Source organism: Syngnathus floridae, chromosome 19 (genome assembly GCF_059516105.1).
Source record: "Syngnathus floridae isolate MCC-2025c chromosome 19, RoL_Sflo_1.0, whole genome shotgun sequence".
NCBI classification, from domain to species: Eukaryota; Metazoa; Chordata; class Actinopteri; order Syngnathiformes; family Syngnathidae; genus Syngnathus; species Syngnathus floridae.
The window spans coordinates 4792398-4806074 of NC_142431.1; the positions used below are offsets into that span (position 1 = coordinate 4792398).

A 13677-nucleotide genomic window follows, 5' to 3' on the forward strand; every position below is an offset into this window, starting at 1 on the left:
GTGGCCTGTTATTAGGTACACTTGAAAATGGCAGTGTACCTAATGGAGTGTCCGTGTGATTCCCTCGTTAAGTGCAGGTGCGTGAAAAGTTTTAGCTCCTTTTTAACCTGAAAGAAGCTAAAACTTTTCACGCAGGTGCGCTTAACGAGGGTCACTTGGAAAACATATTGGAACGCGGCCCCGAGGACTAGAGCTTGCCACCTGTGACCTTTGACCAGGATATTAACCCTAATAAAGTGGCCTGTTATTAGGTACACTTGAAAATGGCAGTGTACCTAATGGAGTGTCCGTGTGATTCCCTCGTTAAGTGCAGGTGCGTGAAAAGTTTTAGCTCCTTTTTAACCTGAAAGAAGCTAAAACTTTTCACGCAGGTGCGCTTAACGAGGGTCACTTGGAAAACATATTGGAACGCGGCCCCGAGGACTAGAGCTTGCCACCTGTGACCTTTGACCAGGATATTAACCCTAATAAAGTGGCCTGTTATTAGGTACACTTGAAAATGGCAGTGTACCTAATGGAGTGTCCGTGTGATTCCCTCGTTAAGTGCAGGTGCGTGAAAAGTTTTAGCTCCTTTTTAACCTGAAAGAAGCTAAAACTTTTCACGCAGGTGCGCTTAACGAGGGTCACTTGGAAAACATATTGGAACGCGGCCCCGAGGACTAGAGCTTGCCACCTGTGACCTTTGACCAGGATATTAACCCTAATAAAGTGGCCTGTTATTAGGTACACTTGAAAATGGCGGTGTACCTAATGGAGTGTCCAAGTGATGTCACAGATCAACCAGCCAATCAGAAAGTGGGGGTGAGGGCGGGTGTGGCACTTTTCACTTTCAGTTAAGCTTTGACCATGATTTTTCCCTAATGAACTGGCCTGTATACCTAAAACTGGCGGTGTACCTAATTGAGAGTCCGAGGGACATCACAGATCAAACAGCCAATCAGGAGGTGGGGCTGAGGGCTGTGGCTACGTCACAGCTCAACCAGCCAATTACAAAGTGGGGGTGAGGGCGGGTGTGGCACTTTTCACTTAAACCAGGGGTGTCGAGCTCAAGTCCTCAAGGGGCCGCGTTCCAATATGTTTTCCAAGTTACCCTCGTTAAAAACACCTGCGTGAAAAGTTTTTGGTCATTTTCAGTTCTGCAGGAGCTAAAACTTTTCACGCAGGTGCACTTAACGAGGGAATCACACGGACACTCCATTAGGTACACTGCCATTTTCAAGTGTACCTAATAACAGGCCACTTTATTAGGGAAATATCATGGTCACAGGTGTCAAGCTCTAGTCCTCGGGGCCGCGTTCCAATATGTTTTCCAAGTTACCCTCGTTAAACACACCTGCGTGAAAAGTTTTTGGTCATTTTCAGTTCTGCAGGAGCTAAAACTTTTCACGCAGGTGCACTTAACGAGGGAATCACACGGACACTCCATTAGGTACACCGCCATTTTCAAGTGTACCAAATAACAGGCCACTTTATTAGGGAAATATCATTGTCAAAGGTGTCAAGCTCTAGTCTTCGGGGCCGCGTTCCAATATGTTTTCCAAGTTATCCTCGTTAAACATACCTGCGTGAAAATATTTTGTTCATTTTCACGTTCTGCAGGAGCTAAGCGTAAAAACGCATACAAAGCGAGGTTCCAAGTCTAAAAGCACACTTAGGTATACACGCACACCTGGGATCGAACCAAGTTCTTACCAGGTGAGAACCCGTGTCACTAACCAGACGGCTATTTCAACCTGGCAGCCCATGACCGTCTGCACTCTTTTGTACTAGTGATGTGCATTCCAGTTTGAACTGAATCGTTAGAATCGGTTCACTCACAAGGTTTGTTCAAAAGAATCGTTCACCGAATCGTTCACTCAAAAGGTTTGTTCAAAAGAATCGTTCACCGAATCGTTCGCCACACCTTCTTATTTATTTATTATTATTATTCTTTTTTTTAACCTCGTGTAGTGTACCTATTGAAGTGTCCATAAGGTGTACCTAATCACAGGCCACTTCATTAGGGAAAAATCATGGTGACGGAAAGTGAAAGGTGCCACACCCGCTCTCACCCCCACTTTGTGATTGGCTGTTTGATCTGTGACGTCATTTGGACACTCGATTAGGTACACTGCAATTTTCAGGTTCATTCGCGAAGATTCACAAGTTGCTGTTATGCCAGCCGACACACGTTATGCCGACATTGATGTTTTAATTGTGTATTTGTTTGATTGTAGTTGATGGTGTTATTATACCGAATGTGTTTGTGTTTGAATAAAAGGTTGAAAAAAAATCCGTTATGCCGACATTTGTTAATTTGGGGGACACCAACTCATATAACAACGTAAAACACATATTGTCATATGAAGCAGTTAACCAAATGTCTGATTTTTATGTTTTAATTGGCGAATATAAAAACAAGGTATAAAACACCAGACTAGTTTTAACATAAATGTATATTAAAATAATAATATTAAAGTAAATTTCAAACTAGCAATCCAATATGAAATTGGAGCAGATATATTGGATAACAATATTTAGGCGTATATATGCATACACGTTACTTTAAAACTACTATAAGTGTTATAAAATCAAGATTACCCAAAGAGAAGCATAATCTCCCCGTTTTTGCATAACGGCCCAATGCAATAAAGTTAAACGTTAGCTTGGAGAAAACGCGCATAAAAGAAGTGGTGTTTCAGTGAGTGGTTCTTTCTTTCCTTGGCAAATCGTAAATCTAGATTCTGGCTTACATAGTTCACGTCTGGAGGGAGACGCAACACGTTCATTGACTGATCCGTTGATCCACGGGCACCCATTGACTCGTTCGCGAACGGGAAAGTCAGGATTCGTTCCCTCACTGATCCGTTCTCGCGATGAACTGCAAATCACTCACTCACTGATTCGTTCACTCACAAATTCGTTCGTTGGGGAGCGGGAAATGCAATTCACGACTCGTTCGTAAACAGGAAGTTATGTCATGTTCTTCTTCGTTTTGTTTAACAGCGAGGTGGCACTAGCTTCAATGTGCATTACCGACACCTACTGGTTAAAGTCATATGAACTGAAAAAAGAACGAATCACTTTAGGGTTCACTGGAAAAAAAGTCGTTCTTTTGACCGAATCTTTCACTCACGAGCCAACACTATCATGGGTCATAAGCACGGCTTGTAGTGCCTATTTTAATTTTAGATTTGATCTTGATTGTTCTTAAAATTTTCTATTTTAATCATTTAGGATATATTTGTCCCCTCTTTACATTGAATGGTCTGCACTTTACCTTTCATTGCACTTGTTGTCATGACAATTAATCTGAATTTAAGTGAATGGGCCACTGAAAAATGCACCTCCTGCAAATTGGTTTACGTATGCCAGAATTACCATTCCGATGATGTGTGTCACTTAGTGAGGAAATGTGTTTGTCTGGTTTACGATTTATAAATAGATCTTCCATCAGGCCCTAGGCAACAATTATTCAATTTAAATTCAATTCAGTACTCAACTTTAATTCTATCACTTTTGACAAAATGCCTTACAAATTATTTGTACTACTGCAAGTATAATGTCAGTGTGGTATAATATTTAAACAGAACAGTGACAATTTGTTTGACTGCTTTTTGAAACAATGCCACATTTACTCCTCTCCATCGCTGTGATACCGCAAAGTTTGAATTTAGCAGGCCATACCGTCGACCAGCAACTTTGCATATTTTTTCTCATGAATTTTACAATGCTTTCATAATAATGTGCATTTACGTCAGAATTATAACCCCACTGTAGCACGCAAACAAAAACCTCACAGAAAAACACAGGGCCACTAAAGTACACAAAGTGTAAGCCACCAAAAAAGGGATAAGTAGGTCAAATGGTGTAATTATCAAGTACCATTAATTTTTATGTGATGGTTAATTGGAAAACAATTTAAGTGACTGTTGTTGATTAAGTAGTTTTGGAAGACTAAGATGATTACGTTTCACATAATTCCATTTGTTGCCATTTTTCTACATTTTAAATGAATGAAAGCAAATTACTTTTCTGAAAACTAAATAAAAAATGGGTAGCCCCATTCATACTTGGGTTGAGCACGGCATTGTTGTCAGAGATAAATATGATTGGTTTATCTTAAGGTAATGGCAGTCACAAAAAAAGTTTGAGAAAAATAATCTGAGGGTCATTTCTTACCTTTCAGCTGCAACAGGTGAATAGAAACTTACTCTGGATGGATTGTGCATCCAAATTTGATACAAATTCATCAGGGGGTGGAACTCTCCATTACAACCTTTGTACCAAAGCACCATTAAAAATTTGCATGTTCCATGACAGAAGGGATGGCACAGGCAGACAGCATTTCATTTTTATAAGGAACTAATCCACTACCAAACCAATATTTCTCCTTCAAGATGTCACATAGAAACTGTCCATCAAATGATGCAAGGTTAGGATTGTCTCTTGCTGGGTTTTACAACAGCTTTCCCCAATGCCACAAACACAATAAAACAAGAAAGTGGGAGATGTGAAACACACAGAAACACAAAGGTTACTTCTTTACATATATATAATCAAGTAAAAATTAAAATTATATGTTGCATCAAAACTATTTTGGCAAGTACAATTCATCCCAATAATAAACTTATTGGCATACTATATGTAGTGCACTACAAAAGAATGCTTAATGTAGTTTTTCTTAATAAACTCAGATTTTTTTATTGCAAGTCAACATCTGGAAAAGTGTTATTTTTAAAGAAAATAAAGATATTATTAATATGACCAAAATTGTGGGTTGTATTTTCATAAGTAGAAAATACTTGGTACATGATTAAAGTCAATTCAACACTTGCAAAAAAAATACTCCAAAAAATCAATCACATTTTTTAATGTTATCAAATTCAGTTAAATTATCAAACAATTTCTAAAAATACTAATATTCTTACTATCAAATTACAGTAATCATACGAAGAAATCGATCCCCAGAATAGTTACAGTGTCAGGATGAGGACTCCTATAGTTGACATTTTTTATGGACATTGGACATCTGTCTTCTTTGAACACGATATATTGATCTGAAATTGGACTGGTGGTCTACATCAGTAAGACATTTACTATCCAAACAGTTAAGACGACAAACAGACTTGGCGTTGATGCTGGTGAACGGGAGGGCACCTTTTCGATCATCGGCACGTGGAGTTCACGCTCAGAGTCAGACGCTTGCAGAATGCGTCTGCCTATATTCACATTTTCGCACCTCATACCACTGTAGAGCGAGGTCTGGCTTGAAGCACACCTGAAAAGAAGCAGAGGGTAAAGAATTCATCCGGATCAAACACGTGATGCTTTTCACCATCGCTTATAATAATAATTTGCATTATCATAACCAGGACATTTTTTTCTTTTCAAAACACTCCATAAAATCGCTTACACACCTGCAGGAGGCTGCTCCATCTCTCTCCACACACACACCACCATTCAAACAAGGGTTGGGACGACAAGGGTCTGCAGATTCGGAAGCCTCCAAGATAATTTCCGCTGGATTCTCAGCATCTTTGTTTCGTGGGAGAGGTTTGACGGGCACTTCAGTCTTGATTAAATGTGTCAGATCTGTTGAGACAAATGAATAAAATTGATATTAACTTCTAAACACTTCACATGTGACATAGCATCAACAGTGGACGTTCGTGATTATCACCATTAAAATCAGCAAAAATGATGAGGTCATTGTTTTTGATGAAGCTCCTTTTGTGGATTTGCTTGTGAGAAATAAAAGTGCTCCAGCCTCTTTCTCCACCCTGGTAACAGTTGCAATCATCATTCCATACTGCACCAGATGTAGCTGTTGGTTTGCTCCAGCGCTCATCAACATCTACAAATGGCAAGAAATTGATTGATCACTCATTTGTAGTCATTTGACATTGTCACACTCAATGCAAATGGATTAAAAATATTTGTCATCTATGTTTGTATACCAAGTTCTTTAAATAAAAAAATCTTTGTTTTTGAGAAACCAACTAAGGACGGCAGTACCGTCTATGCCCGTGAGTTTAACCTACCAGTGGTAAAACTCCTTGTTGAGGACATCCTCATTTTAACATCAGGATCTTGATCCATGACGACAAATGTAACTTGTCGATTCTGGGCCGGCCACTGCATCACTACATCATTTTCACCACTGCAAAGGTAGAAAAACAAACCCACGTAGTCTTGGTAGACATTGTCTTTTCCATTGGGGTAAATGCTTATCCCAAACGAGTAGCCTTCATTGTTGTAGAAGCATGGACTTTTTACTGGACTGCCAGGTGGGGTGCTGGAAAGAAGTCCAGTAAAGTTGTGGATTTGCCAGATGGCATTGGGGCAAACAGTCTCACTAAGAGTGATATCATCGAGAGAGATGGCACCAGAGGAGCTTTTTGATCCTCTGATTCCTTGGAAGATATAGCGGAATTTTTGTGACATCTTGAGTGTTACATGGCTTATTTTCCAGGCGTCATTTCCGTCACCTAGGAAGTAAGCAAAGTTAAATCGATTTATGCATCATTTTCTATCTAAAGTCCAATACCTGTGATGGTGTGGATCTTCCTGACACTGCGAACAGTCCCAGTTCCATCGTCCATCCGGACCCAAATCACTAATTTGTCCCCTGCTACTCCGCTCATCTTATAGAAGAACTGCAAGCACTGCTCATGTCTCTTGGGATAAAGAATGCGAGACTCCAGTAAGGCACTGTTTGCAGCATTACCAGTAGAAGTGTCAAACTTCATGAAGTAGCCAGAATCTTAAAGGAGACATATAAAAAAAAAGTTGTGAGAAAGTTGTGCTTGGGTTCCCAGTTACCAAATTGACAATATGACACAATTGAGTAGACCACGACATTTATACAAGTTTGTTTTTTCCTGTGGAATAATATCCCTTAAAATGCTATCACCCTCTCTGTCCAGTTTTAAAACTCATTTGAAGACCCCATTTTATTGGTTTTGAACTGACTTTTTTGTTATTGTTCTACTGCTGTATATTAATTTGTTTTAATTTACTGTTTTTATTGTCTTTATGGGAGTCCCATTATTAGATGTACAGCTGCAGCCATTGTGAAATGCGCTAATTGTATGGTATGGTATGGTATGGTATGGTATGGTATGGTATGGTATGGTATGGTATGGTATGGTATGGTATGGTATGGTATGGTATGGTATGGTATGGTATGGTATGGTATGGTATGGTATGGTATTTTTGGCCTTTCATGCCAAACTCTTAAACCATACTTTCTGAGAACCACCCATATACACAATTGTTTACATTTGGTAAGCATCACAAGTTTGTATTCATTTCCATCTCATTGTCTCGTTGTTGCCATATCATGAATCCAAGTTTTGTTGTCAACTGAGACATTTTATTGAATTTTGTTCCACACAAACAGCTGAAGAAGATCATGAAAGTATGGTAACAACAGACGTGCACATCGCATTATCAGCAGTAGATTAACGTCACCATTATTAAAGCCCACATATAATACCAAAATACCCCCTCAAACTTTGATGAGCACAAACTGGAATGAGGCCTGATCATGTGTTACGTGTCGAAAATTGAAGCCAGTTTGCACTTAGGTCTGATTTAAGACAGTAGTTCCACCAATCAATGAATATAACTGTATCCATTCTTTTGATCACCAAAATGATGTATCCAATTCCTATGACAAGGAAATTTTGGGGTGAAATTATGAAACCATTCCCCTGTGTTATAAGTGATATGTTCCTTCACCGCAGTGCACGTCATCATAGAAAGGGAAGCTTTCTATTCAAGAATTATGTCATGGAGACGTTGGATGACAGGATATTTCTCTTCGCCACCCTTTCTATTGAAGTCATCCAGGTGCAGAGCCTTGACAATGACACCTCCATACTCACTGCTTTTGATGAAGTTGGCCTGGATGGGTAGCAAATTAAAAAAAAAAAAAGCTTTAACAGCAGAATGAGGGATAATAAAAAATAAAAAAAGACACTTGATATTTGACTACCTTATCCTCAATGGTCTTAAGGCTGTCAAAGTAAACTTCCTCCGGTGAATAACTGGATTGCTAAAATATTCAAATATAATATATATATAATATTAAATTTTGGACATCATGTTTTATCATAGGTTTGAATGGTCCAGTGTCACGTGATTTTACCTCATATTTGGGAATGATCGCTTGCTCAGCTCCAATACCATACGAAGCGATACCCATGAGAAGCTTTTCTTTTGGAACACCTTCTACGTCAAAGCGCTCCATCGCCTCTATCTAAAATAAAAGGAAAACACACAAGGCCAGGAGAACAGAATTCAGAATTCTCAGGCAAGAGTTGTCCACAAAACATCCCGCTGCCCTTTTTTTTTTTTTTTTTTTTTAGCAGCCAGTGATTTATACTAAAAAGGCTGAATGAAGGGCAAACAGGTTTTCAATGTAATTGTATTTATACATTATTTTAAATTTTGACACAATGTTATGTAAAAAAAATTGAATTATGGATAAAGTTTCATAGTCGTGCTTAATTACCGCATTAGGGAATTGTGCTGGACCATTACTGGACGATTGTTGGTCAAGGTCGAAGGACATCACATAGAAGAAGTCCACGTATCTGTGGGTAAAGCACACTTGAGTTCTTGCCCGTCTTGGAATAAATACAGCATTGCCAAAAAAATGATATTTGTGATTACTTGGAAAGCTCGAAGAAGTCATAGCTCCTGCTGATGTCAGATTGTGCAGCGGAGACACTTAGACTGAGCTGTCGGTGGCCCAGCCTGCCTCTCAGTGTCTGCTCAGCAGAACATCGTCGTTAAGTCTTTGCTCCCATTTATAGAACAAGAATATCAATATCAAAAACCTGTATGAAGGAACTGAAAAGTTGCTTGACGTTTGGTTGACTGCTGCTCGTCTCAGCTGCCCACTTGATGTTTAGGCCATCAAAATTCCCAGCGACCAAATGCTTGATTACAGATGCGATGAAAATCTCCCGGATTTCTGGTACGAATCTGTGAAAAAAAGAGAAAGCTTTCTTGAAGCACAGCACGTGTTATGTGCTTCCAATCAAGTCTTCTTTTAAGTACTGTGGTTCCTTGATATTCCAGTTAGTTCCGTGACTTATCATTCAAAACGCTTGTCTCGCAAATCATCTATAACCCCATTGAAGTCAATGCAAATGCCATTAATCAGTTTCAAAAATGTATTTTTTTTTAATAAACTAAAATAGCACTGTATATTCGTGTACTTTCTAAAAACATACAGTATTACATCATTTAAGGCATCGATGTCAAACTCAAGGCCCGGGGGCCAGATACGGACCGCCACATCATTCTATGTGGCCTGCGAAGACAAATATTGCATTACTAAAATTACAAATTGTCTTAGATTTTTAAAAAAATTTAGATATTGCTTGCAATTTTTATGACCATTCATCTTTTTAAGAAATTTGAAGTTTCTGATTTCAAAAGTATTTATTCATCAGTTTGTTTTGTAGCCTATACTGTATAGAGAAGACGTTGACAGTCATAATGGCCCTCCGAAGGAAACTATGGCTACGATGCGGCCTGTGACAAAAGTGAGTTTGACACCCCAAATTTAAGGAAATTTAACAATGTTTTGTTTTCGTTATTATTTATTACTGCAATTCAATTTATTATTTAGCTACTTCTAATCTGCCCAGACAGCAAGCAAGTCTGGAATACAAGAAGGCCTCAATCTGTTTTGTGACTTACATCTGGCTTCCAGCAGTAGACAGATCGACTTCCAAAAAGGTTTGAAGCTCTGGATTGCTGTTGGAACAAAAATATTTCTTGTTATTATTCAACATATTCAATAATAAAGCAAATGGTGGTCAGATTCAGACCTTTGCTTTAAGTCAGCGAAGGCTTGAAACTTGCTCTCTTCATAACAGCTCAAGGAAACCGGCGCAGGCTTAAGGGAGCTGTAGATGATTTGGCTGCACAGCTGAGAATCGATGTCACGCAAAATATCAAATGGGTTTGCGCCAATTTGAGCCGAGGTGCTCTGATACATGCACGCCAGGTTTTTGGCTGCCAAACCTAAAACATGAAAATAACCAGCTGGAAATTAGTTTGTACAATCATATAACATTTTCTGCTATCTACAAATCATCACAAGACATAAACGTACGCGGCTGAGCGGAGGGGGCACACAGGCCTTGTAAAAAAAATAACAAAAAAACCCCCAAACAGTTTCAACAGGTAAAACATGAAAATAACCAGTTGTGAATTAGTTTGTAACAATGATATAAGATTTTCTGCTATGGACAAATCATCACAAGACATGAACTTACATGTGTCAGCAATGATGGCACACAGGCCTTGTGAAAAAAAAAAAAGAATTGACATATATTAAAACTTTTATGTAAAACAAGCTTATTGAAACTTTTCAAAATATTACTTTCATTGGTGCACCTTACCTGCTAGAAGAATTAACTTCTGCATCTTGTTGCTACAAAATCATAGAAAACAAAGAGGTCATTCCAAGTTGCATGACATTTTGATCAGTCAATCAGAAACATCCTTACTTTAAATGGATTGGTGGATGGAGAGTTACCAAAGAATCTGAATAACTAAAAAACACACAAAGAAAAACAAGCAACGTGATGACAATGTTCATTCAACGCTGACAGAAATTAAATCAGAGCAAATTTGGAAAGCTCAATAGAACAATTGCGTTTCTGAATTGTAAAATTACTGCAAATAAAAAATGGTTGTCCTCCCCATCATTTCAGTTGCCAATATTAGATGGACACTGAAATTGTGTTTGCTTTTGAATTAAAGATGGAGTGCCGACACCCTCATCCAATTGAATTGCCTAATAAATCAACAGATCAAGTATGCGTCCATTTACTTACCAGCTGGAAGAAAGCTGCAAGTGTTCCTCGGTGGAGAACTGATGCTTGAGTGGGAGATGTTGCCGAATTTATCTGCTACTGTAGCAGGGTTGGGCCATAGATTGTTTCACAACGTTAAAGGACGCGTTATAATTAGTTCATGACTGCAAATGGATCAATGGAATTTTTTAATTTCAAGTGTTGTTGACACTCAAAATTACTTTAACCTTTGCTGACTCAGCAACAAGCAACGATAAGAAAGGAACATCGTGTTTCTCTTGAAACCAGGAAGGACTTAATTAAAGATGGGACTCATGTTCTCATGAAAGCCCAAAAAAAAAAAAAAAAAAAGGCCCATTCGTGTTCACGCCATGGCATCACGCCTTGCACGTCTAATAAACTTTTTGGAGCCTCAAATGTACACATCCCAGAAATACTACGTTAGCATGTTTGCATTTTTAAAGATGTTTCGATGGTCAATGCAAGGACAGGAATTGATTCATTTGAGTTACACATAAAATGGATCCCTGAAATTCACAATTTGCCACCAATGGACTCACCTATGAGCTATTTTTTTTCCCCCAAAATATAAATCATTATTATATATTTTTTCAACTCATGTTTTGGTGGTGCAAGCTTGAGTGGTGCCCAAACAAGCCACAGAATTAAATACAAATGACTAATTAAGTTACGCATACCAGCATTTATTTTTTTAATGCATTTACCTTATAAGTAGTAGTCAAGGAAAGTGTTTTTAAGGTTTCTATATTTAAAGGAGAAGTCAGTCTCCAAATTTTCTTTGAGATGATATTTTCTGTGCAGCCCAATTGGGAATCGAGTGCACAAGTTGGCGAGTAAGTAGCAACTCTCTTTTTAACATGAAATTACTTGTAACTGAACAGCATGTGATTACGTTCACTTTTGGGCAGAGCGATCGAGTCCCAAAATGCCCGGCAACCATGTTGCAACTTCATGTTTGACTTTGAAAATTTGTCCACCTTCGCCAAAAATGCACAGACATCAAAAGTAGCCAAGAAAAGGGTTAAAACTGAATACATTCACTCTGAATGCACTCTGCACACACCCATTTGGTCTTCCTCTGAATGCCAAAATGTCAAGACATAATACACCCTATCATGTGTTAATTGCAATTAATTCATTTCCTGGTGCTAACGCCTTGTCGCAAACTGCAAATGTTTTACAATGGTCAATTCTTTGTTTTTGAAAAAAGCAATAAGTCTGAGCAAATCGGTCTATCAGACCCTGGATTTTCAGAGTTTCTTACGATTGCAATGCCAAAGTTTGCATTGTATATTAGCTAGTACCTCATCCACCTTCACCTCAAATGCACAGACATTAACTGCCAACTCATTTGAGCATTGTCTCAGCTATTTGTTAGATTAATGTGTTGCTTGAATACACCCATCACACACCCAGTTAGTTTTTTTCTGTTGTCTTCACTCCAACTCGATCACGTGTATTGCAACATGTGAATTATTGCCTGTCCTGACCCTTACGACAGATGAAAAGTGGCAAGCACATATTGAATTTTATTATAGCGAGATATTTTAAGGCTTTCTCACGCTCCCTACATTTTTACGAACCTTTCCCATACTCTTAGAAATTGGGTAGCACAATATTGAAAAAACATGCGCTATGTAATATGGTTGTTTAATATGGTATAGCGATTTTGATCTTATTGCAAAATTTAATATGTATGACAAAATATGAATTGGAGGTGCCACTTGAGGCCTCCATCCTCACGTTGTACACCGTAGTATCGCCAACTTTGAAGATGGGTGGCTTTAAAAAGCTGGTGAGTGATATGGGTTGGACACACACCGACCACCGTGGACATTTGGATCTTACAAGAGCTGGTATAAAATGTTGCTTAAGATCGCGTAGGTGTGCACTTGTGTAACTTGGGTCTATTGTGCATCATGGACTGTTTTTTTGAGCGTCTAATCATGCCAAGCTGCTCATAAAGCATCGATTGTGAATGACTGAGACAGTGCTGATGTCACAATTATTAGGAGAACTTGCAACATTGTCTTTATGAAAAAAGTGAAGGGCGACATGACGAGTGAACGTTTGCATTAAAATGAAGTTGTTTGCATGCTTCTGTTTTTCAGGCGTAACATTAAAACATAGACCCTGAAAATTTTAGAGTAAAAAATTATCATGGAGCACTTGAGTGCAGCAAAAAAACTTTCCTTATTCTTGCCATCCATTTTCGTCCACCGAGTGAAAACAACATAATAGTAAGTAAGAATGTCGTAATTATGCACAAGCACCCTTAATATATTTAATCGTTTGTCAACACTCATTTGAAAAGGGTAAACCACAATTAATACCTGACACACCTATTGACGTTTATCTGCTGAAACTGGACAAAGAAGGAAAGGCTTGAGGGAAACAATCCACCTTCATTCTGCTAAGTGAGGCAAGTCACACAGCGCTCTCAGTCTCGGTTTGAACTCAAGTCAAGTCAAGTTTATTTGTATAGCCCTAAATCACAAGCAGTCTCAAAGGGCTTCACGTAGACAAACAATTGACAATTATTCTCAAAGCATCCCCTGATCTTAAGCTCCCAAAAGGGCAAGGAAAAACTCAAAAAAACCCTACCAGGGGAAAAATGAGAAACCTTGAGAAAGGACCACAGATGGAAGGATCCCCCTTTCAGGATCACCAGGCTGCAATGGATGCGGAGAGGGCACATAAAATACGTAATATGAAAATCAATGAAAAAGTGGATGTTCAAGTCAAAGCGAAGAGCTGCCGGAGGTGCCCTCGATTGTCCTGGCATTGTCTTTGAGGAGGGTAAACTGCAGTTCCCTCATCCTGAATTGGTCGA

General features: G+C 38.8%; 2 protein-coding genes across 2 annotated transcripts; both read right to left on the minus strand.

The window, feature by feature from the left end:
• Positions 1-4836: 4836 nt before the first annotated feature.
• LOC148381765 (meprin A subunit alpha-like) lies at positions 4837-6767 on the minus strand. Its single transcript, XM_088362189.1, has 5 exons — positions 6530-6767; positions 6024-6470; positions 5663-5836; positions 5400-5574; positions 4837-5260 (listed from the first exon to the last, which is right to left on the minus strand). Exons 1-5 carry the CDS (start codon positions 6729-6731, stop codon positions 5059-5061), a joined length of 1200 nt encoding a protein of 399 aa, XP_088218315.1. The 5' UTR covers positions 6732-6767; the 3' UTR covers positions 4837-5058.
• A 568-nt stretch (positions 6768-7335) lies between these two features.
• Positions 7336-11072, minus strand: LOC148381766 (acidic mammalian chitinase-like). The gene is made up of 12 exons (XM_088362042.1): positions 10845-11072; positions 10515-10559; positions 10407-10438; positions 10281-10307; positions 9831-10026; positions 9700-9756; positions 8829-8976; positions 8662-8759; positions 8501-8582; positions 8135-8245; positions 7982-8041; positions 7336-7890 (listed from the first exon to the last, which is right to left on the minus strand). The coding sequence occupies exons 3-12, from the start codon at positions 10429-10431 to the stop codon at positions 7759-7761; spliced, it is 936 nt and encodes a 311-aa protein (XP_088218168.1). The 5' UTR covers positions 10432-10438; positions 10515-10559; positions 10845-11072; the 3' UTR covers positions 7336-7758.
• Between the last annotated feature and the right edge of the window lie 2605 nt (positions 11073-13677).

What these genes read in the sequence shown, in the direction of transcription:
- LOC148381765 (XM_088362189.1), bottom strand. Translation starts at nt 6,731, where the DNA reads ATGAAGTTTGACACTTCTACTGGTAATGCTGCAAACAGTGCCTTACTG. An exon ending in GAAGATCCACACCATCACAG is followed by an intron (nt 6,471 to 6,529) that starts GTATTGGACTTT and finishes CTTACTTCCTAG; the next exon opens with GTGACGGAAATGACGCCTGG. An exon ending in GATGGAGCAGCCTCCTGCAG is followed by an intron (nt 5,261 to 5,399) that starts GTGTGTAAGCGA and finishes GCTTCTTTTCAG; the next exon opens with GTGTGCTTCAAGCCAGACCT.
- LOC148381766 (XM_088362042.1), bottom strand. Translation starts at nt 10,431, where the DNA reads ATGCAGAAGTTAATTCTTCTAGCAG. An exon ending in GACTTCTTCGAGCTTTCCAA is followed by an intron (nt 8,583 to 8,661) that starts GTAATCACAAAT and finishes CTTTACCCACAG; the next exon opens with ATACGTGGACTTCTTCTATG. An exon ending in CGATCATTCCCAAATATGAG is followed by an intron (nt 8,042 to 8,134) that starts GTAAAATCACGT and finishes TGAATATTTTAG; the next exon opens with CAATCCAGTTATTCACCGGA.